Source organism: Plodia interpunctella, chromosome 10 (genome assembly GCF_027563975.2).
Source record: "Plodia interpunctella isolate USDA-ARS_2022_Savannah chromosome 10, ilPloInte3.2, whole genome shotgun sequence".
NCBI classification, from domain to species: Eukaryota; Metazoa; Arthropoda; class Insecta; order Lepidoptera; family Pyralidae; genus Plodia; species Plodia interpunctella.
In genome coordinates this window covers 7,528,969-7,554,348 of record NC_071303.1, presented here as the reverse complement: position 1 = coordinate 7,554,348, position 25,380 = coordinate 7,528,969, and the positions used below count along the sequence as shown (strand labels likewise).

Here is a 25,380-nt window from a genome sequence, read left to right as displayed (position 1 = left end):
ATATATATTCATATTTAAAAAAATAGGTTCTGAAAGTTAGTTTGCAGTAAGTTTTATATACACTAACATATCACCATCAAATTTATTATCATCTGTAAAATTAAATTTATAAACCCACAAATGTGTCACAAAATTGAAAATATGTCACTGCAACTTTTTAATAACATCGTTCAATCCATCATCAATATCATCATCAATACTCAATACATATAATAAAATTGAAGAAAGGCCAAATTTGTAAATTGGATATTTCTTTAAAATTCTTCATGGAATATACTTAGTTACTGATATAGATGACGAAAATATAGTTTTGGAAATTTTTGTCTGTCTGTCTGTCTGTCTGTCTGTCTGTCTGTCTGAACGCGCATCTCTTGAAATCTACTGGACCGATTTGCTTGAAATTTGGTATAGAGGTACCTTATATACCAGGTTAACATCTAGATACATTTCATCCCGATAAATGGTCAGGTTCCCGTAGGATAATTGAAAAACTAATTATGAATCAAAAATGCCTCGGAGTCCCGGGTTAACATCTTACAGACATTTCATCCCGGAAAATGAGGAGGGTCCTGTAGGAAAATTACATACATTTCATCCCGGTAAATGGTCAGGTTCCCGTTATATAATTGAAAAACTAATTATGAATCAAAAATGCCCCGGTATCCCGGGTTAACATCTTAATAGACATTTCATCCCGGAAAATGAGGAGGGTCCTGTAGGAAAATTAAGTCGAGTGAGTCGTCGATAAAGTGAGTCGATTTACTTTAAAATTTTGTAGAAAAGTGTAAACAGAATATAAACATTTTTTTATCGATGAAAGTCTGATATAGATATAATTAGAAGGGAAAGGAAAAGGGAAACGGAATGGGACACATTGCGAAAAATATGATGGCACAATATGTTGGAAACGGTACGGGATATCTACATTACATAGCAGGAAGCGGGATTGGACAAGTTTGCGGGACGAGACACGCAGCGGGAAACAGGAAATTGAACTAAAGATCAGAAAAAATGCGAATTTGAATCATAGTCTTACAGAATACGCGATAAAAAAATTACTGAGATTATTCTATGAAATTCACGCGGGCGAAGCCGCGGGCAAAAGCTAGTACAAAATATAATTACAAACTTAATTTTTATGGCTGTCAATTTCCGTAATCATAGTTATACAGCATCACATCGTCTTTAACCCTCATGGGTAGACAGAGCCAGACACGGGTAGAGTTGCGAAACCTGAAGGTCACGTGGATAGCGGGCTTATTGGTGTATTATTGTTAGAAATTCACGCGGGCGAAGCCGCGTAATAATGATTTTCATACAAACTTTCACCTACCCCCCTTAGTATAGTCTTTTGGGGATTTATAAAAAAAACAGTATGTTCTTTAATTACATGGTTACCAAATTTCATTAAAATTGGTCCATCGTTTTAGCCGTGAAATTGGAAGACGACAGACAAGACATACTTTCGCATTTATAATATTAGAATGGATCCTTCTTGTTATATAATACATTCCCTATTAAATTCGGCCCTTTGATTTTCCATCTGACTGTATTCAGATTAGTTTCGAGTCGTTGATCATGCTTTCACGCATATCGTTTTATTATAGCTATCAAAAGTTCGTGCGTCACTATTTTACTTGAAATGAGATAGGACACGTATTATTATGATTCCAATAAATTAAAATTTTTGATAATTGACGAGCGATGGTAGAGATTATTTTTTTTCCAAAAAACGTTTAAGCTATTTATCGTTATAAAGCACTACTCTAAAATATAGGAATAATAATCTCCTTTTATTCTTACAAGTCTTAACATGTAAACGATCTTGACAGTACATACTTATTTCGTCAGTCGAATTTTGCTAAAAATTAATCAAATATTAGTAACCTATAATGCTAAATTAAAACATTTAATAACCACGAAAGTAATTTCCTCGTTCATTCATATTAAGTGTGTTATCGCTAACACTGGTTTCAGATTTTATTCAAGTCGCCTAAAGGCATCTGACATTACTTTACGACTACCCACCGCCATATAGCGGTAAGTAGTCGCATACACACTAGTGAACTTAACTGTCCACCAATGTGCAGGTTTCCTCACAATGTTTTCCTCCACCCTTCTGATGAAGGAAAACATCGTGAGGAAAGTGTCGGTCTATGAAAACTAAATCATTTTAATTTATATTGCTGTGAAATCATAATAAGTTTATTTGTTAGACAAATTAAAAAAACCCCGGTTTTCAATATTCATTTCGCAACAACTTTAGAACGGCTGAACGGATTTTCATGAAACATGGCTAAGAACACTTGGGATAAAATTATCTATTACACAAAAAAGAACAACGAAAACCGGTTAATCCGTTTGGGTGCTATGATGACACAGACAGACACCTTAACCCCTTTTGGTGCGTCGGGGGTTAAAATAGTATGATCGTTTACATCATATGACGTGTAATAAAAAAATGTAGTTTAGAATATGCAACGCGAGAAAAATATCGTGTGACTCTTTGCTTGATTGTTGGCTTGACATTGTTGAACTGCTATGACTAAGAAATGAAGGTTAATGATAATATGACATTTGAGTTGGTACAGCCCTTTTTAACCTTTTGAGGTTTTGCCTAATATTTAAGGTTATATTAAAGTAGGTGACTCGTCCTTATTTACATTTTCCCTCCATTGCGTTTTGAATTCATTCAAAGCGTTTCCATCTTCATATATATGAATGTACCTGTGTTTTGTATGTAATTGTCACTGGAAAATAGTAAACACTGTTTATAATCTAACGCGCGAGATTGTCAGGAAAACTGTAAACTGCAATCATTGACAATTTTACGCATCCTTAAGCAAGGAGACTTAAACATTATGTTAATAATTTAATAGAAGTAAATGTCATACTTATAGCTAGGTATATAGATAACTAGCTTTTGCCCGTGGCTTCACCTGCGAGATTTTCCCACGGAAACAATTATTCTTCCGGGATGATTTATTGACTGGATAAAGCGTGAAGTGGTAACAAGCAAACGGACAAACTTACTTTCGCATTTGTAATATTAGTTAGGATTTGCAAGTCACCATAGCCAAAAACGGCCAGGGTTATTTATTATATAGTCAATGATCAATTCTAATTTTATATAATTGGTATTCAGTATATTTATAACGGTACCATTGGGGCATGATGATTGTTCATGCAATATTGGCTTGGTGATTTGTCATTACGCGACTTTGCCAGGCATTTTATAGGGGTGATCCATGTGGCCCACGTCAACAGTGTTGAAGGTCTTTTTGTTTTTTTTTTTAACCCTTTGTGCCGCTTTGGTTGATTATGTTCTGATTTTTACGAGTCTTTTTCTCTCTCTCTTATCCTCTTACTCCCTCTCGTTCTCGCGTTTTCATTACCTGGTTGGATAAACCGTGGTCCTTAAATTTTGAAGATTCGGCTGTGTCTTTACGACTGTCAAACGTTTCGTTAACCTTCTTCGGTAATGCTGTTGTTGACTGTAAGTTGTCAATGCTTTTTATCCTTTACTAGCTTTCTCGTATTGTCCTTTTACACCGTATGGATTTAATCTAAAACGATCTGGTATTTCTCTAATCTACCACTTTACTAATAGACTTTAGTAGTTTACTAATACACGTATGAATATTATATTACACCGATGTATTCTTGATGATATTATCAATACAAGCATTCAAATTTAACATCATATTGCGTATGTTTGTTTAGGCTATATCGAGTTCGACCTGTTCAAATATTAACCAACTTGACTACTACAATTTGACTCTTAAAATAACTTACTGAATGTTTAATTCGAGTTTTATTCATCAATAAAAAAGATAAAATGTTCTTGTATTTTTTCCGCAAAAATGGCATCCATTAATTTTTTTCAGAAGAATGATAATATCTAGGACATTTTTATCTGGGTAAAATTGTATCTATCGGGATAATCATCGACGCAGCACGTTATAGCTCCGTTGTGCTCAATGGAGCATAATATTATATTAAAATAATGATTTTCTATATGTTTTGACAATATACTGACCGTTGACATACACTTTCTACGTTGTTCTACGTTGATCCGTCGACGCAACGGAACAATTGAGCATGGGTTTATCTCCTACATCATATCTAATGTTAACAACGAAACTTCTTCATACCTAATTAAATTTAAACCATGAGCCGCCTCCTATTTCCAATTAATCTAATCCAATGATTAACATGAGCTGCATAACCGGCTCAAATGCCAATCGGAGCGGTGTCTTCATGACGGAAATACACTCCAGTCTTTACTAGGTCAAGCACTATTTCTGGACACGTTGTGCTGCGCTCATCGGGAACTTTATGACCAGCTGGCTTAGTGCACGTCGGAGTGCCGGCGTATCGCGGATACAAGACAGAAATTAATAAGGGCTGCCCTGCCGCTCGCAGTGTGAACGGAGTCAAACAAGTCTAGTATTTGAATCGTCCGCGGCGGATCATGCTACCTCGTTGCGCCGAGCATCGCGATGATCGGTGATCAAATCTAGGCAATTAAAATGCTGATTTTGACTTTTGATTTTTTTTATGACAACAGTTGCTGCAGTAGTATTCCTACAGAATTTGCAGTTAGGACCTAACTTTAGATTTTTAAAGTTAATTTAGATTTTCCGCATCATACAAAAAATATGTTTAGTTATCGATACAGATGACGAATGTGTGGTCAATTTTGTTAAATTGTTTATTTGTCCGAACACGCGTTAATTTTCAGGTTCATATTAAAACTAATACAAAACAAAATTTCATTGACAAATTCTGTCCAAGATAAGAGCAATGGCATCTAATAAAAGCTTTCATGATATCAAACAATTAACTGACCCGTGCTAAAGAGGCTGAAGGGCTTGCTTCCCAAGCATGCGTAACATAAGAAGGGTTAAGGACCCTACGTCGACCTTTTGCCTATTTTAAAAGTACGACTTTGTGAAGAATATCTTGACTTGGAATTTAAGGCTATAAAATTTAATTCAACTCGTTTCACTGTTGTTGTTGCAGGTATTCAGGTTTTTAGGGTTCCTTACCAAATGACATAAACGGACAGTTCATAATTTCAGCCTGCCCATTTGTCTGTCAGTATGTCACGAACATTTTAACTATCACATAATAGAGGTAATGTCAAATACCGTCTTATATATAGGTAAATTTAGAGTAACTAGATGGCGCTAGGTGATAGCAGCTAGATTCTTAAAAATATATTTCTAGCTTTTTTCAGTAATATCTCCGAACAAATTGAGGTAGTCATTGAATTAGAATTTCGGCATTATACTTTATAATGTGTAGATACGTTTAGGATGTAGATATTAAGATTAACGTTTGCAGGAGGTATATGTAATGATAATATGATTATGAGTGTAGCTAGTGTTAGTATATCCTAGTTTGAAACATAGATTGCTTTCTAGAAACTGGAATTAGAGTCGCGATTGAGTCCTTGGTGAGTTCGTAACTTCATGTATCAATTTGTTTACGAAAGTTGTACTAGTATACTGTCTTTTAGTATACTACATTTATTTTAAGTGCATTCAAAATACTAGATCTTATGAACATAATCTAGACTTTAGATTATTTAAGCTCTGTTGGAATGGGATTGACCGTGTCATTTACTTTTTATTACGTATTATATTTTAAATAGAAAGAGTTTGTGTAAAGAGACCGTCCAATTTTCCCTTAGCTATCGAGTTATCGACTTGTCACTAGAAATTATTTAAACAAGGAATGAAATGAAATGTGCTTTCAAGATAAATTTATTCAGAACCGCAGTGTTATAGGAATTCAATTTTCTATATTGACTCTTGTTACGTTAGCTTCAAGCGGTTGTACATTTCAATCGCAGATATTTAATTTATTAAGTATTTAATGTCTGTGATTTTGATATACCAAAGATATTGATGGTCTAAATCTCAAAAATCGTCATTTATATTTAGATTATTGCCTTCGGTGTCAAACTTCCATAGAGCGATGGATCGGCGACGCCAATCCAATCACTCATGCCATAATTCATCGAAAATTATGAACGCTTGCCGAAACCACACCGAAACGTCCGCTGTCTCTTTCTTATGTACCGTAGCGTTCTACATTGACGCGTTTCTTTTCTCATTTCACAGTTTGGAGCCGGGCCAACAGAGTTTCCAAGCGTTTGGCCCCGCTGGCTGTAGTTTTCCGAGACGCCCCGACGAGTCCGGTGTTGTTCCCACGTTCGAGGGTTACGCGGGGGAAACAGAAAAAGACCCCTTCGCAGACCTCGTCAACACGTTGGATTCGCCGCCGTTCGGCGTGAATGCTTTCCTGAAGTCTCCGCTCGTCAACGGCTCTCCTGACGACGAAGAAGTCAAGGACGACAGTTACGGCGAGGCCACTTTTCTAGACTTTGAAAACATAAGTCCCAATGAAGAGATAAAACAGTCTACATTGGACGAAATAGAGCAAGAAGTTAATAAAGTGCGCGTCGCGCTCGATGAAGACTGCCGTGCTTTAGAAGAAGACGAGAGACAGCATGCAGAAGCTGACAATTGGAGCTTGAATGTGTCTTGTGATAGTGGAGTGTACAACCGGGCTTCATCCAGGGATTCCGGCCCTCATTCCGGTAAGTGACATTGTCAATCTGGAAGTTTCTCCGAATGCTATAAAATTATTTTTAACGTTCACGCAAATCGGAAGTGCGATGCGGACTCAGGGCTTGTTTACAGCGCAGTCAAGACGCTGTCAAAGTAAACATGTGCAAGTAATCGGGCGAATGCAACAGCGGACCAAGTTTGTTTATGTTGTCTGTTAAATTTAGATTTACTCAATGCTGCTATTCATATTTGGTTCGTTTAGAAAATAACAACGTTGTAACCTTGCGGATGTCTCTCGGCTTATTTAGGTCAATGTAACGCACGTGGTGGTTGACAAATCGTTGCATTAGCCACGAAATTACGAATGCTAATATAATGGTAGTAAATGCATTGGATCGTTGGCATTGAATAGATTATGAAAAATAACAATGTGGAGTCAATTCTTTTTCAATTTGACGTATTGACTGATTGCGCGTTTGCCAAAGGTATACTATGTTAGTTTCTCTATGGAGTGATGTTTTAAATAAACCATTCGTTTAGAAGCGCCGTCATCACCACTAAAATGGGAAGTATTATAATAACACAGTTGCAAGTTCACGAAAGCCAACACTAAGGTCAGACTCAGCGTAAAGGAGCCAAAAATAATACTTTATACGAGTGCCAATTTTGATCAAATATAATATTAAAACGAGAACTAGCATTAATTTAGACTTAATTTAATCTTCAATACGAGTATCTACCACTGCAATGGAGACTTAAAAAATGTAAATCAATTATTGTAAGTAAATCGTTTCAAAGTTATTGAATGTTTATAATACAATGACTAAACAAGTATGCAATTTCCATAGATCAAAAATTACATAAGGAACAAATGTTTAATGCAGCTTCCGCTTAGCCCTGGCAAAGTCAAGAAATACTGGCTTGATGTCGTCAAGGATGATATGTGTGCCATTGATCTGACAATTAAAGATGCCGAAGACCGTGTGAAGTATAGGAGAAAAAGTAGGAAAGCGGACCTTGGCCTCCGGCGCTCAATGCCGCCAAGAAGAAACCGGATAAAATGCTAAGATGAGAGAGAACTTATTTAGCTTTTGTTTTTAATCTAAGACATCCAATTTACATTTTTTTGGCAAGTAATAAAAAGCATTTCTCCCAATTCCAGGTGAGGAGTTAGGCCTGATAGAGAGTCAGGAGATACGCGAGAACCACGCATCAAACAGCAGCAGCAACGAGTGGTCTACAACGTCTATCGAAAGAGGTCTCATCAACATGGAGCGACAGAGGAAGTCCACTGAGACCGAGGCTATGAGGAGCCCCGAGGACGGGAGTGATGATGAGCCGAATGCTGAGACGTTTGCGCTGGGCTTGGTGAAGAGTAACAGCGTTGTCGCTAGGGCCAGCATGTGGCAAGCTTTGCAACAGCAGGCTAAAGGTAATAATCTTATAGTGTGTTACTTGTCTAATTCTTCTTATACCTTGTGTCAGATTTTATCGAATAAAGAATCGAATAAAGTCTTAAAGCATCTGACATGACTTACGAATGCCGTCATATAGTGGCAGCAGATGCATACACACTAGTGAACTACAGTTAATTAGAGTGCAGGTTTCCTCACGACGTCTTTCTTCACCAAAGCAAATGTTGGTCTATAAAACGCTAACTATGTGTCAAATTGGTATACAAAGTCAATTTCAATTAGAGTTGTCTTAACCGATGGACGGTCTTAAGCGTCAAGGAGTAATTTGTTTTGTATGAAATAAAGTCTGACAAGAATGAAAGCATATGTCAAAAATGACATGGTTTAAAGCGTGTGTTTTTGTATGTTATATTAGTGTATTATATGTTTAAGAAAATGACTTGTTTTGAAACTAAGACTTCACTATGATTTGTTGTAGTTTAATCATAGTTTCGTTAAAATTCCAGGCACGCCGAAGCCGCTGCTTCGGCACAGTCGCTCCAAAAACAAGGACGGGCCTAACATAGCCGACCGTTTCAAGACACAGCCCATTGCTTTCAATCCTGTAAATCCTGAAAACACTGCTCCCAGCGAATCTTCCTCCGAAGGCTTCGTTCTCACCACTTCTAAAAGCAGTGGCAACGTGTTAGACAGAGACGAAGATGGTAAGAATTAGTCAACAAATAATATTTGATAAAAAGTCTCAAATTTATTTTGCGCTCAAAAAATATTTGCCAAAATTTATCCGATTGTCTTTTTTTTACAGTACAGTCTATAACTAGAAGCATGTACATTTGTATTATCGAAATCGAAGTAAGCTTCCTGTCTTTGATTGTCGGCTTTGTTTCTTTTTTGCATGTCCTCGACTTGTGTATGTTCGGGCTTAAACACACGCACAATATTATGTAAATACGCACACACTCACTGGTGGCAGCTAAGTTAGACGAGGACGACCCGGCGAAGCTGTCTTTGATGGAGAAAATGAAGATGTTCAACTCGAAGTTGACACACAAACCTCCCATGGCCGGGTTCCCTCGCCCGAAGGAAGAAAAAGTACCGAGAACCTCACGGCTTCGTACTATGCCTGTATTAGCCAGCCAAGTTCAGGAGGCGATGGAACAGAATGAAAGGCTCACTAAATCGTTGACTCACGAAGAAGTCCCGCGCAATCCAGACTTCCAGCTGAAAATGGAACTGTTCCGTTCTGCGAGCGCCAAGAATACATCTCTAGAGTATCTCATGCGGCAGAATGCAAAGTTTAGGAGCTTAGGTCTGATTTTGATCTTATTTTGAGTTTTTTTTTTGTCGTTTTTGCTTGAGTTGTGCTTCGGGTTCAGCACTAATATTTCAGGTTAGAAGGTAAGCTGTCTCCTCTGCATGGATCACCTGCATCTGCACCTGCAAAGTATTTAGAATTTAACATACGAGCACTTAATCGGCATGAAATATTGTAAGATAGATACACCTACCTGTTAGCACATTTGCAACCGACTTTTGTTGGATTATCGTATTGAATGACATTTTTCACACTTTGTTTGTACTGTGAAAAATATTTAACTAATTAAATAATACCAAAAGCAAGCATCTGGCAGAATCGTCTGTTATCTCTAGACATGAAAGTCTATGTAGCAGTGGAACTTGTGACTGTGAGTTCTATATAAGGATGGTTTTAAAGAAAATATAACAAAGACCTTTTATATTAATCGTCAGCAACTATATTGTATTATGTAAAATATTTAACGCAAAGTGTAAATAAAATACAGTCTGTCAACAAAGCGAAGAAAACTGATTTTTAACATTTTTTTACCATTGCAATACCAAATAGAATGGTCAAGATTGGTGGATGAACACCCAGTGTTGCCAGACGACAGGAGACAGCGCACTCATTTGTTTTCATTACTTTATTGACAGACTGTAACATTGCCTTTTCCTAGCCTATTTTTTTTTTATATTCATATATCTTCCTTTATTCCTGTTACTTACACATTGTAAATATTTTCTCCCAAATAACCATTAATATTGCTGAAGGGCAAGGTTTTGAATAACGAACTGTATATAGGACTTTGTTTTATTTTTCAATTTTTCGTTGATATTTAAAAACGACTAACCAAGTTTTTTTTCAGATTGTATTATAGCTTGGGTATAATTGATCACTGCACGCGCGATATTATAATCCCATCGGTAGCAAATGCATGAGTTGTGTAATATTTATTTCGGGCTCGATATTTAGTCATACGATTTCACATATGAGTCATTTTACTTTGGGCGCGGTACTAGAAAAATCAGTGAATCGACTGATACTGTCATACATATTTTGGGATACCGTTCAGTAGAATATTACTAACCATGTAACTATTTGCACGTATAAAGGAAAAGGAATTAAATATATTTTAAATGGCACAAACTTTTTATTTAAATTGTTTCGGTTTTTATTTAGGATGATGAATGAAAATTCAAACTTTAACAAATATGTAATTTATTAGCTGTGTTTCTGGGCTTCGCTTCAGTTATAATTTCGGGATACTTTTTCTATATTCACACGGGAATGATGCATGGGCTATTCCAGGTTATATTCTGCCCGTTTTAAATCAGCCCAATAAAAAATTGCTACATTTAATTTCGTTGAAGCATTTCAGTAACGGCCCGAGAAAATCTTATAGATATCCTATTTATATTTGCTGTCATAATCTAACCATGCTTTCAACGTGGGAGCTTAGCATGCGCCAACTTCACAGTTACACAAATTTCATGTATCTCGTGTTGCAGACCTGGACTCGCCGCCCGCGCGCGCCCAGCGCATGATCACGCCCGAAGTGAGGGGCATTCTCAAGTCCGGCTCCACTGTTGTGCCCGCTAAGAATAAGGCCTTGGCAAAGGGCGAGAGTTCTGAGGTAATCTTTGGAAAATATTTCTACTGTAAACTGTGACCTTAATTCAGTCAAATAGTAGAAAAGAAATGAGGGCGCTGTTTTCTCTTCGTTCTTACAGCACTGGGTGTTTATCTACCAATATTTTTGGTATTGCCATTGCAAAAAAATTTAGTTCAGTAAAATCTGTTCTAGACGCTTATAGACAGATCGTGTATCGTGATCTGTAGCGTGGTCAAAGTGTTAAATACTCTTTTCTAAAGGATCCATTGAAATCACCGTATCTATCGTAGTGTGGTAATATTAATCATGGAACTAAATTAATCTCTCGAATTACTGGTTCTGAGGTTTGAAACATTATTTTAACCAAATTAATTAAAGAATAACAATTCAAGATATAGAAAAACGTAGGGCGCATTTCTTTATTCTTTTAATATCTGTATTTTTTCTTCCAGGGTCTAAAAGATGAAGGCATCGACAGCTCATCGGACGACGAAACCGCATCAGCGTCCAGCGTTTCCTCATCAGAGAAAAGTTGTTCTTCCTCAGACAGCTCCGACGACATCCCCGGACCCAAACCGCGGAGGTTCCAACGGAAAAACAACAAACTAAAATCCGGACTAAAAACAGATTCAGACTTGACTAAACTACAGGACTATCCAAGGAAGATCCAGCTACCAGGAGCGAATGAATTAAAAGAACGCATCAATCAAGTCAAAAACCCTGAAATTAAACCGTTATTAGGCAAATTAGGTAGGAAGCCGTCTGAAGAAAAGAAAGAAGATGACAGTTCAAGATACAGAAGATTTGTGAAGAAGTTAGATGAGCCTATTCAGTTGGGGAAGTTGAGGAGGCCAGCGGAGAAAGTGCAGCAAGTTGAGGAGAAACCGCCGCAAGTTTTGAAGATATCTGCGTTAAATCAGGCGGCGAAGAATAAGTTCTTCGGTCTGGAGCCGAAGAAGGAGAAGAATATTGAGGAGTTGACGGCCGCTGTGAGGAGATACATTCCACCTGTGAGTATTTATTTAAGTTTTTTATCTATCCTGTCGATCTGTCCCACTGCTGGCCAAATGCCTCCCCTTCCTTTTTCCACAGGTCTCTGTCGAGGGCAGCTTGTTGCCCCCGCAGGAACCCGTCAATATCGTCCCGCCATCTTTTTCGCGGTCTCCCTCTGCACCTTTGCTCTGACACCCATAAGGTGGCCAGTCGGACTAATCTCATTATTTAAGTTTATCTAAAAATATGTAAAAGTAGTTATTACTTCTTCATTAAAGTTAAACCAAGACCGGGTGCCAAACCAAGCTGTGGTTTATTAATTTGTTACTTTCCACGGATGAAGATACCTTATGGATGGTGTTTAAGTATGTGTTTTTTATTGATCTAAAGAGTTGACTTGCAGATTGCTGAAATGAATGAATGAGTTACTAAAAATCAACCTTTTAGTTGCGCAATGTCACATTTATCCTTACATGTTATAAGAAGTCGCGTACTGTCGCGTCTTTGTGTCTGTATAAACACACTAAACTAATTTTTGTACGGTTTTCACCGATAGATAATGTGGTGATTCTTAAGAAAGCTTTAGATGTATATTTTATTATGGTTTTACTCGAGCGAAGTCAGCACGGGTCGCTTGTAAAATATAAAATTTACAATGCAAAATTATACAAAATATGAAAAGAGAATATAATTTCAGGTCAGCAAATCAATGTCGAGTCACACGATGGAGCTGCCCTCGGGCTCCGACGGCGAGAGCTCCGGCGGCCGCGAGGTGCGCCAGATCAACACCCGGGTGCGACACAGGTTTGTGTTTCATTTTTTTCACTTTTTACACTCGTAAAGTACAATATTATGATTGATGTTATGTGGCCGCCTAAAATTAGATTTTACGGTCTAGAACATAGAGCAAAATCTTTGTCTATTATTTATTTTCCTCAAGAGCGTAAGATAAAGTAAAATGTTCTAGAACAGAAAAATTACGTCTTGAATATTTCGCTTGATTCATAACAGGTAATATAGTAATATTACCCTGTTGTTCATAAAAGTTAAAGAATAATTTAAGCTAAAGTATGTTTTGTCACTATCGCAATTTACAAATTTTGATATTGACAGAAAGAGACAAAACATACTTAAACTTAAAGTATGATTTACCTTTTTATGAGTAACGGGGTTATTGTATTTTCTGCTATTATAGAAAATATATCTTGTTGAAAATATAGCTTTAAATCTGCAAATATATGTTTTCTTTTAAAACCTGTCCGAATCGTAACTTTTATAACGTGTTATTTACTTGGTAATATTCATAATCAGACATTTTTTTGGAACCAAACATTTAAAAGGAAACAGACAAAAAGGTTGAACAAGGGTCATAAAAGGGAGTATTAGAAATTAGACCTACAAGGCATTTTTTCACGTCAAATTGTATTTAGTAATTTCTTAAATAGCTATAGACTACTTGCATTTCTGAACGACCACCGCTGAGAATAAATGCCGAAAGAAAATATTTGAATACCCAAAAGCAATTTTTAGATGATAAAATATAATTTCTATCATATAATCAATGTATGAAAGATACTATACTTGTTTAATTTTTTTAAGTCTCTATTCATCGTTCAATCGATTTTCATTTCACTATAAATATTCATTTCACCATAAATTGCTTTCTTTGGCTTTTTCAATAAACAATAATTTCATATTTTGCCTATTAATTTTCTCCCGCAAACCGCATCGCATCAAGGCGCGCTATCTATAGGGTTGCCATAATTTCTAGTGACCAATACGGGACGTTTTCTCTTTAGATGCACACGCGACGGACATTTGACCAAATGTCGGGAGTTTTTACGAATTACCATACTTAAGGTCACTTAACACGCAAGACCAATAAGTGCTAGTTCTAAAATGTTTTTTCTCAGTATAAAAAGATTTCTGTCTTTTTTCGAAATTCAAGACAATTTTAGGAGTTCGGCTATGAACCTAATATCCGAAGAGCTCATTAGTTTAGAATTGACATATTGGCGGTTAAGCAACAACAATGGTCGGTCACGGAATGGATGGGGATGACCAAAAAATGTAATTACATATCTTATCCTAGCTCTTCCGTGCTTCGGAATTCATGTGAAGTCAGTTAACAGTTTAGCTGTATAATTTATTACGTTTTTACCTTACTGAAGCAGGAACGGGGCCGCTAGTAATAAATATAAATAAAATTTGTTTCCACAATAGGACGGGAGGGTCAAACACGGCGACAGTCCCATGTACACGGGTTGTATGCCAACCCTAGCTATTTAATGTCTCCAACATTATCAAGATTGCGCTTCGGTGAATGCAAAATCGATCCCGAAGCCAATATGGTTTCTAAACCGGCGGGTTAAAGAAAGTTGACAATTGCGAGGGAAAATCTGTGTAGCGGTGCGTTCAGTGTGACACGCAAATTTTTCATTGCGAAACGTTCTTTTTTTTTTATTTAGCGGTAGGCTCAAGTCGGCGTAAAATCTATTTGTTTTGCGCTCTGGAACTATCCAGTGTTTATCTAAGCGTAAAGAAGATAAGTTATTGCGTTCATTACTCTTTTGGTCGTTCCGAGATGGCAGAAGTATGTATTACGAATTATTTTAAAATTAGAAAGTCTGTAAAGATGTAGTTTCTAAATAAAAGTTCAAATTATTTAAAATATTGTTTCTGGCTTTACATAAATAGACACTGTGTTGCATCATGACTCAGGGATTTTAACTCGTCGGTGATCAATGCAAAATTAAATCTTCATTGTGCACTTCAAATTAAAACCTATTACTATAGTAATTAGACTTCCTGTTGAACATTACATTAGCCAGTCTATACTATTAATATAAAGAGGTAAGCGTTTGTGAGTTGTGTGTTTGAGGCGGGTAATCTCCGAAACTACCGAACCGATTTCAATAATTCTTTCACCATTAGAAAGGTACATTATCCAAGATTGCTTTGGAGCGAAGCCCCGGGAAACATTTAGTATTTAATAATTTTTCATTTTAACTGTCTCGAGACAACGCACTATTATTTTAAAACGGTTTTTTAAACTTTGTCAGATATGATTTATCACGCGGTCATTTCCGTAAATTTTCCCGCGCTTTCTTAAGCAACAGTGTTTTATCTCTGACCGTTGCAAATTGCACAATATGCAATCGTAATAACCAGACGTTAATGACTTCCCGTAAAACTTAACTCAGCGTAGTAACTACCAGCGTTTAATAATACAATCCAATAAGGATCATTGTCCTTACATATTATAAAACAAAGTCCTCTGCTACGTCTGTCTGTCTGTTTATCCTCGATAAACTCAAAAACTAGTGCACGGATTTTTATGCGGTTTTCACTAATAAATAAGTGTGATGTTATGAAGTTGGAATTGAATTGGAATTTAACTGAAAATGAGCAATGTACGCAATATTATGAGCCATGACCACGAAAATGGTAAATTTCGTTACCGTCAATACAAAGTAAAACTTGTGCAGTTTGAAATAAGGTTCAAAATAAAAGAGTGACGTCTACCAATTGGCACGGTTGCTTCCTTGCGAAATGCCTAGGAAGTGTAGATTCCGCCATGTGTGGTGAAACAGACTGCGGGTCAAGTACATAACGAAGTATACTTACAAAGTATAATTATATCCACGATCATATCTGCGGACTATTTTTAACTCACTTTTTTAATGATCTATGAAACAAAGACTTCATGGGCTCGGCTAACGTTGTGAGAATCGAGGAAGATCGTGTAGTGAAGAGAGCTTATCTGGGCCGACCACTTGGTCATAGACCGGTTAGTCGTTCAACGTACGCCTGGAGAAACAGGATAATGGTGATGGACCTGCGAGTTGGTGACGACTGGCGGTAGCAGGCGCGGTACCGCAGAATGTGGCGTGTTCTCGTGTTGGAAGCCAAGACTCATTTTGGCTCATAGCATTGTGCCCGGATAGTAAATTAAAACAGATTAGCGTTTAACAAAATGCATAACTTCCGTACTTAATATTATAAATGCTAAAGTCTGTCTTGTCTGTTTCGTTTTCACGATAAACAGCACTGGACCGATTTATATGAGATTTGGTATGCATATAGATAAAGCATAGGTTCCTTTTTTTTTAAAAAAAATTACCCCCAAATGTCTAGTGGTGAAAGTTTATTTAAAAATCATGTCCCGCTTTCGCACACAAATTTATGCGGGCGATTGGAATAAAGATCTATTCGAATTATAAACTAAAATAGTATTGTTATGATGCTCTTAGCTTGTTATATGCAAAAATAAAGTTAAAAATAAAATAGTATGCAAATTAGATATTATCTAACCTACTCTCATGATGACCGTAAACGTTTGGTCGTTAATCCAAATCTGATGTATGAGTCATCCACAAACAAAAACCAGTCCTTCACAAGCAAAGAAACTGGTCTAAAACTTTGGACCGCTGTTGAGCGAACTATGAAATATAAATCCATATTTAATATTATAAATGCGAAGGTCTATCTGTCTTACGTGTTCATGTCTACAACATTTGGACGATTTTAATGAAATTTGATAGTAGTACTTACTTAAAGAACCGAGGTCAATCATAGGTTACTGCGGGCGGAGCTGTGTGCTACAGCTAGTAATAATAAACAGAAGCGTACCTATACGATAATGTTAATGTTTAATTTTTTTTAACACAAATAATATAGGTAGAATTGGTGAATCGTTATTGCTTTGCATGTACCTCTGTAACTGTCTCCGTCCTCAGGTTTTTACAGTTACAATTACCTGACTTTGCTTTCAAGTGACGACACAAATGTATTAATGCAGTGTATGTAACGTTAGTGTGGCGTGGCGTGACGCAGTGGAATTTGGGACATATCAAGTACATAAAAATCAAAACATTTTTGTTTGCAAGTAACAGCATAAGATAGACATTTCATAAAGACTGCTTATACTTTGGGGTTTCATTATTCCAGCTAATATCATATCATATTTAGTTACCCCTTACGCTATATAGATATAGCGTACTACTATTTTTAGCCATTACTCCACTATTTTTAGCCCCTGACGCAAAAAGAAGGGTGTTATATGTTTGACCGCTAAGTGTGTGTGTCTGTCTGTCTGTGTACGTGGCACCGTAGCTCATCAACGGGTGAATCGATTTGGATGCGTTTATTTATTTTATGCGGTGGTTCTTAGTTGTGTTTGATCAAAATCGGTTCAGCCGTTCGAGGTCAAAGTTGTAGCGAAATGAATATTGAAAGTCGGGGATTTTTTAATTTGTCTAACAAATAAACTTGTTATAGTTAGAAAGACTTACACATAAAGTATTGGTGCACATGTGAAATGCTCACGCGCAAACAGTTTTAAACCCGGCAACGGCAAATTTTAAAAATTCAATTGGAACAAGGTCTCCATTTAGACTGCAAGTACTTCGATGATCGACCATAGATGCCATAATCAATTAGACACGGAATTTCTAATGACGTGTAGGATAAATTAAGAAGCCTCATTACCTCCATATTGTACGAGCATACGTGTATACAAACATTGACACTGACGGACACAGACTTTCACTTATATATAACGTACCTCATAAGTTACAAAAAGGAAAATGTTTATGATATATTTCTCTTTGCGACAATTATTTAGACGAGTTATTTTTCATGTCATACGCGTGTGATATTTACTTTCGTAAAGAGTGATCTCTGCATTTTTTCCCACTAGGGGAACGTGAGGTACTCAATAATTGTTGTTAGATTTTATAAATAGATTTTGGAAGAAACTAAATATAAATATAATAAATATATTATGACAAATCACACAGATTGAGCTAGCGTCAAAGTAAGTTCGAGACTTGTGTTATGGAATACTAACTCAACGTTACTATATTTTATAACAAATACATATATAGATAAACATCCAAGACCCGGGCCAATCAGAAAAAGATCATTTTCCATCATGACCCGACCGGGGAACGAACCCGGAACCTCGCGGTTCAGAGGCAAGCTTTACTACTGCGCCACCGAGGTCGTCAAACCATATTAATATATCCGTAAAAGTATGAAAATTTCAATGTTGTCAAGGATATGCGTGTCAATGTCTTGATAACTAGGGATGCCGAAGTGCATGTTAACCTAGGAAACCCTGTGTAAAATGCTCAGATGAAAGAGAGAAGGGTATGAAAATTTCGCGATGGTCGTTAACAAAAATATAAATCTTCACTTGAACATTTCTTATATTAAACACATTTATCTAATTCACTGGTTTAGAACCAAATATAAATTCTTCCATCTCGTTCACTTTGATTATCTCGTCAAAAAAGCGACAGGTGCATAAAAAAATTGTTACGGATGACGTGTTAATTCATTCATTCCAATTAAAACTACTACGCAATCAAACCAAATGGCACATAAACGCTTAACCGTGGAAATCAGTCACACCACTTGTGCGCTTATGTAACATGAAATATTGCCGAAAAACTACGAACTAGGTCGAGCCGAATCGGCACCATCAGAAAACCGGAAAGTGAAAACAAAATAACGGAAAGGGACGTTATAGATTAATTTATTTTGAATAGAGGATGATAATGATTTCCAATGTTGCATGTAAATTATCTTTAAAAAGCAAAATTTCAATATTAGGATTTCTGTCGGGCATACACATGTTAACCGGTAGGAGTTCACAGACATTGGGTATGATTATATAGATACCTTACCTAGGTATAACTTCGTAAATCCTACTCTTCACTTTCATTTTTGAAATAGTATAATTTTGATTATGATTTGAATGACGGTCGGGCCTACATTTGTTTAGCAGGCCGTGGTACATATTCTGATAATAATATCTAGAAATATTTCACATAATGGAGAAAAATTAGGCTACACTGACACAGAAACCCACCTCACGTAGTACTCGTACTAGCACCCAATTAATTGTTACACAATAGCGCACGCGCTCAACAATAGGCGCCGGCGCCGGTACGCGAGTTTCAAGTGCCCTACAAACTACGCTCGCAATTCTAAAATTGTTTTGTTAATGTTATTGTGGTATTCGTGGTTACATATTTTTGTACTTGTTAATACTTATTTGGATAGTAAATTACGTAGAGAAGAAATGACTCTAGAAGGCTTAGTTAATATCTTCAAGAAGGACATACCAAAGAGTATTAATTCACTACTAATGGTTTGACAGCTAAGACTCTGAAGACCGTGCGATATGGATGAATATTAGGAAAGCGGACCCTGGGTTCCTACATTTCAGCGCTGAGAAAGAAATCGGGAAAGCGCTCAGATGTAATGAATATATTCACGCTGATATATCAAAAATTTTTCTTGATTATAAATATTATATTATCGCTTCCACTAACGCCTATAACTTTATAATAACCATTTATTTATGTCCATATGTAATAACACCGCATAAGGTCAGGATTATAAGCGCAGCTTCTTCCGTTATGACCATAATCAATCGCGAACAAGAATCATTAGAAATATATATGTCAAGTTATCTCTATGCGGTGGTAATAACGGCTAATTTGCTATGACTATCAGTAGGTTTTATGCATTTGAGTGTACTAGTCATTTATTCAATGTAATATGATAGGTCTGTGTTTCGACATCATTCATCGAAATTATTACTCTGCATGCAACACAAATATTTATTTTTGTAACTACATTAATACTCTACATATGCGTGCTCTGCGTACCAATGTAAAATTTATTTTCGATATACAGTGATAAATCACATGGATGAATGTATTAGTACAATCATTGCATGATGAAATATCATGTTTTTGCTATCACTATTAGTAAACCTATCGCAAGATGGGTTACAGGCAGATTAATAAGAGTTAAGTATTCATATGTTATGTACTTGACAAGATACTATTTTGCAGCGTGGGTTTTAACTGTGTTATATTGCCTGTATCCTGATTAATTTCTTCCCTTTTAAGTATTTTAAAGTAGATAATCTTGCTACATACGAACTAAATTTTTGTTTATATGAAAAAAAAATTGTTCGCAATCGAATCGATTTGTCGACTTGGTATTAAGCTAGGGACGTCTAGACTTGGTCTAGACTGTTTTTATTAGGACAAAGGGGAGAATTTTCAGAATGTAGTATGTATGGTTTTGTTATTTAAAGTCATCAGTGTCTAGACACACTATTCACGTTTTATTCGTTAGCGTTTTAATAGTCATATTCTTAAAGCAGTTGCATCTTATAGTCACAATACCATGACAAATTTCGCACCAGTTTTTACACCTTCCTCGAAAGAAACGCTGTGTCAAAACGGCTAATCGCTTTGTCAACCGTTGATTTTCACTATTACATCAGGGCTCCATTAAATAAGACTTTTATGTTCTGCGGCTTAAGTGCTATTAAATGCATCGGATTTACGACTTTCGGTTTCATCAGAATGTATATAAATGCCAACTCACGGTGCACTGATTTTGCTGAGAACTCCACAAACGCAATATGTTACGATTCGGATGTAGGTTAATGCTTCTCGGATAATATCCGTGGCCGATGGAACCACTTCTACATCCGAAATGTACTGTTTCTAATTTGAAACTTTATCACCGTAACATGTGCTGTGTATTGAATTGCGCATTTTTTTTTGTTCCAGGTATGTTATACTCAATACTGTATTTATGTAAGTATAAATTGCTTGCATATCGTAAAATATCAATGCTAGGATGGAACGACAGAACATTAGATTCGACTTCCTGCGCTTTAGCTTCATTTTTATTTTTAACTACTCATTTAAAAAACGCAGACGAGGAATGTATGCGCCTTTTAGCCCTATTAATGATTCCAGATTTACTGAACGTCAATAAAAAGTCGTGTTGCATCTTGCCGTGCCCACGCATTTTCCCACGTTTCCTGAACCACAGTCACGACTGTTCTATTTTTATCTCTCTTTTGAATGCTCCTTTAAAACACAATAGCTTTAAGAGCACTGAAATAGGTATTCCAGTTGATTATTGATCAGGACTGCGTCGATAATGTAGCCAATTATAATGATTATTACAAAGAAGAATATATTTTCTGGTCGGCCATCGTAAATGCCAGAGCTATTTGGTATTTAAAGTTTCCTTTATTTTGCAATCGCACGTGTTCATCCGAGACGAAACGATGCTCAAAGGTCAGTCGATGAATAGAGCTGGCTGCAGATGTATAGATTACACAATATGTTCCTTCTGGATGCTAATAAATTTAAGGCGTTTGTTACCTATTCATAATAGATGGTAACCCAGTTTACCTGCAGTCAGTTAGCAGGGAAACTAGCGGTAAATATAATCTATACTTGTGATTACAATATTGAAGGTTACTCTGCCACGTGTATTGTTCAGTTCCTTATGTTTTGACTGCCCTTATTTGCTTTGCATTTATAAAAATAATAAGCCGCTAATATTTAAGTTTATTATTATCTCACACTACTTGCCAGAAATGTTTATCGTGTAAAAGGGTTTTATTACGGTTTAATGCAGCAACGTTGCACATTATATTATTACATATCTAATGATGATGCTCCTTATGAAATTAATTTCTGTTTTGTTGTTTTTCATCAGTACTCATTTACTGTTGCAATGTTCAACAATGGTGTCAAAATGTAGTACAAAATATTGCGTCCCGCTTTCCGGAAACCGTGAGATTTGGGCATTGTTAGCATTGTTCCCTGAACCGACCAGTTTTGTCATAATTTCTGTATTGTCCGTTATACGAGTTTTACGAATATTTGCCTCGTTGTCGACTTCAATTTCGAAACCGTCGCCCTGCAGCTATGCAATATATATTTTTTGTAACTTGTCCAACTTTAACGTCAGTTCCCATCTGCCTGTAGATAAGAATGTCGTCATAATGAGCGAAAAAATCCGACTCGTGAAGACTAAGGGACTGGGTGATATCATAATGGTACCTCATGTCATAAAAACTGTTTGTGAAGAAGCACGAGTACCCGAGCACGTTGTTTGTTTACATATCTTCGTAGTAAGTCCATGTGTAGGTAACGGGCCGTGGAACCGCGGGGAGCTCGCTGCAGGTCAAGCCAGTCGGTCGCGCGCGGTTGTCTCGCACGCTCGTGTCATGCGCTTCTATATACAAACAGCTGATCGCTGCTTTTCGTGCCACTAATATAAACACTAAACTAAAAGCATATTAAGGGGTCTTTATTGATCTATGATAAATTGTAATAGTGGCAAACGATGAGGCTGGCAGATTTATAGGGACTGCACCGCGCGAGGGCCCAGATCGATATTCCGAAAACGTTCCGCGACCTCTTAAAGCTCAGCAATATCCCTGTGCAATAACAAATTGCAATATTTTCTATTAAAGTATACTGTTTATATAGTGATCTCAATGGTTCTCTGTTAACCGCAGATAAGTTCGTCTTACAAGTGTTGTGTGCAATGGATTTCCTTGTTTGACTGTAGTATCAGGTGATTTTGCTGCATCTTCGACTGCATTGTTGTATCATAGTGAGTATTGTGTACGTTTGTTATTTGCATTGTAATTTCCGTTTTCCTCTTGTTTACATACTTTATATTTTTTACGGCGTGTTATCTAATTTTGTTTAATGTTTGTCATAATTTCATTATTACGTTTACAAACATTTAATATTTAAGTCTTTCCATTAAATTAAGTCGCCATTTACTGGGAAGATTTAAATAGTTTACAAGACATATTGGTAGTACTTTTAATTATTTTGTTAAATAGAACTGTCGTTTATTTTTTCTACAAGTCTTCCGCATCATTGCACAGATCAATTTTCAATTTGTCCCAAACATTTGCAGTATTAGTATTATCTATGTATTCAAGCTTTACACCCACCGTCTAGCCATCCCCGGGCCGACGTGAACTTGAGGGGTGCGTTACCCTCTGTGATACGAGGTCGTCAAACTCGATCGGTATACTTTTTTGACTATGACATTGTATTGTTGATAAAAATTTTGCACATGTTACTGAACAATTCAAGGACAGCTTGACACTTTTATGTGAATATCGACCGCGTCTTCAAATACAATCTTTACTTCAAGATTATTACTCTCTATTGAACAGTATCGATAGATTTGTCATTTATTTTTATTGACCATTCCAAAATTTATCTTCTTTCACTGGAGTACACTAAGGTTGACAAACTTGAATTAATTAATATGCTAATTTATATAAAAAAGATAATAAGTCAGACACTTGATTTCTTGATTATAATACAGTTAGTAGTTTGAATAAATTACAGTTTTTCTATAAGTGTTTCGATGAATATTTACTCGTAATTATTATGGTCACGTGAGCGATTGTTATCGACCTTACACATGACTGTGGCTTCATCATCGATTGTGAATGAATAAAGATCAAAGATAATCCTTTCAACTTAATAACTTATAACTGTTGATTTTTAGAGAAATTTATATTTTGAATTTAACCATGTATCATTTGTCACCGTTGACATTCGCTTTTGCGTTTTATTTTTATCAACTGGTATGATAGTGTCTTGAGAAATTTTAAATGCTTTAACGATTACTGGTAATCGTTACTCAAATCTTATCGTCCATATATTATCGCAATGAATGTGTATTGTTTGATTTTTTACGATTTCATGACCTGTGTACTTACATTTATTTTGAAGTGAGTATATTCATATTAATTTAATTTGCCAACTAAGGGGGGTACAATGTTGTCTATAATAAAAACCTTTGATTTAATCAATAAGATCACATTTTTGTAGACTGTTGATAAGTATACAAGTAAATACATTATATTTTGTCTTTTACACATCCGATTATAGGTTATCTGGCATAATAAATATACCACTGAATATTGATGAATGTTAAATGACACTGTATTTTAACTTTAACCAGTGATCTTTTACAGACCGATCAGAAAAGTTACTAAGTCATGGGGTACTTTGTTGCCATGTTTAATATTCTCAGTAGCGCTGCTTCAAAACATAGTTCGAAAGCTTCCACTTTACATTCATATTTATCATATCTTGCAGCGCTTGTAAAACTAATAACCATAACAATATGTATCTTATCATAGTGTGTCACGCTATGTTGAGTAAGAGTAAGGACTTTCACTATCGGCGCTTATTGTCTGTCAGGAACCGGTAACACTGTGATACTTATTCTATTAACAAGAGTTCCTTTTATTTTCTAACTAGTCATGCCTTTCTTTAGGATGGTTATATCAGGATTCCGGCTAGCCTTCGTCAAGTGATGTACACAAAATTTACCAATTTCGCTCAGCAAAATGCCGTTCAGACAAAGAACTAATTCTTCTGTTTTGTTATCATGAACAGTAAGCATACAGAAATTTAGATATTTTCGGTATGTTTACTGTTCATGATATTGTTCAACGTTGTTATGAATTTTTGTAGTATACGTAAGATAACAACATAAATGTAAGGTAAATCAACAGCATTGCAGTTACTTGTAGTTCATTGTTCGGCATTCCGAAATTACAAGATGTCCGTGCAACTGTTATGTCAAATTATCTCAGAGTTAATTAACGCTATCGGTATTTTCAGAAAATAATTGGATTGTGACTATCGAAAGTTTTTAATTATATTTTACTTGGAAACGTTTGGTTTACTCGAAGTAATTTCGATTCTCATTCACTGTACGTGCGTAATTTCTAACGTAAAGAGGTCAAAGATGTGTCTGGCTTATCATACAGTTTCTCCTTCTTTTGTATTCTACAAAACTTTTGAGTGAATAAAAGTGAGTTTCTCACAGAAAACAAATACACCGATATATGTCATCACCATGCCGATAATATAAAAGTTAGACCTATATTACTTTACCAATTACATTTATTGTATTACTAACAGTTGTGGTTTTTTCTCCAGCAAAAAGTAGCCTATGAATTTCTCCACTAATTTTACCAAGCGTGGTTTTATATTACTATTTCCTCCTATTTACCATTGCGTAGCTAAAATTATTGGTATATTGTACTACATAACGTGTACAATGTTAAGCAATTTCCGTAACTATAAGATCTTGATCGTAACTCAGGTTAAAACTAAATGCGCTTGTATTGTTTCAAATTTATTCTTTAGTCTCCTAAAAATAGAAGTTAAATTACTTTCAAATCTAAAATATCTTTACGAACATAGATTTTGTTAAAAGATTGTGGATCATTTGTTCTGCCATGTAATTTTATATACTTTTGTTAAACAAAATGTGGTGTTGTTATTTTAGAAATAAAGCATTTACTTCGCGGATATACTTTATCATAAATGTATTAAATGAATGTGTCAAGTAGCAGTATATCAAACACGACGAAGCAAGAGTTTAGTTTTAATTAGAAGGTTGATAAATGTATTAATATTTTAAGTAGCATACTGCTTCATATTTATATTTATAAAATATCCATATTCAAATCTTCGACTTATTTGACCAAAGAAACTAGATATACATACATATCTAATTTTCAGACGTGATTATTTACCGTTATTGGCTACATTCTATTATAAAGTTCAGGTTTGGTCAAGAGCAGGTGTTAAT

General features: G+C 35.9%; 1 protein-coding gene across 8 annotated transcripts in view; it reads left to right on the top strand.

Annotated features, from left to right (window-relative positions):
• LOC128673207 (supervillin-like) overlaps positions 1-25,380 on the top strand; it is a 166,528-nt gene that overhangs the window by 80,030 nt on the left and 61,118 nt on the right. For 7 of the 8 annotated variants that reach the window (XM_053750884.1, XM_053750883.1, XM_053750885.1 and 4 more), the window contains 7 exons: positions 6,132-6,610; positions 7,744-8,013; positions 8,503-8,700; positions 8,970-9,305; positions 10,802-10,926; positions 11,358-11,915; positions 12,596-12,702. In XM_053750884.1, the coding sequence (XP_053606859.1) occupies positions 6,132-6,610; positions 7,744-8,013; positions 8,503-8,700; positions 8,970-9,305; positions 10,802-10,926; positions 11,358-11,915; positions 12,596-12,702 (2,073 nt within the window). The remainder of the gene's footprint in view (positions 1-6,131; positions 6,611-7,743; positions 8,014-8,502; positions 8,701-8,969; positions 9,306-10,801; positions 10,927-11,357; positions 11,916-12,595; positions 12,703-25,380) is intronic. The other variant, XM_053750887.1, reaches the window with a different exon arrangement.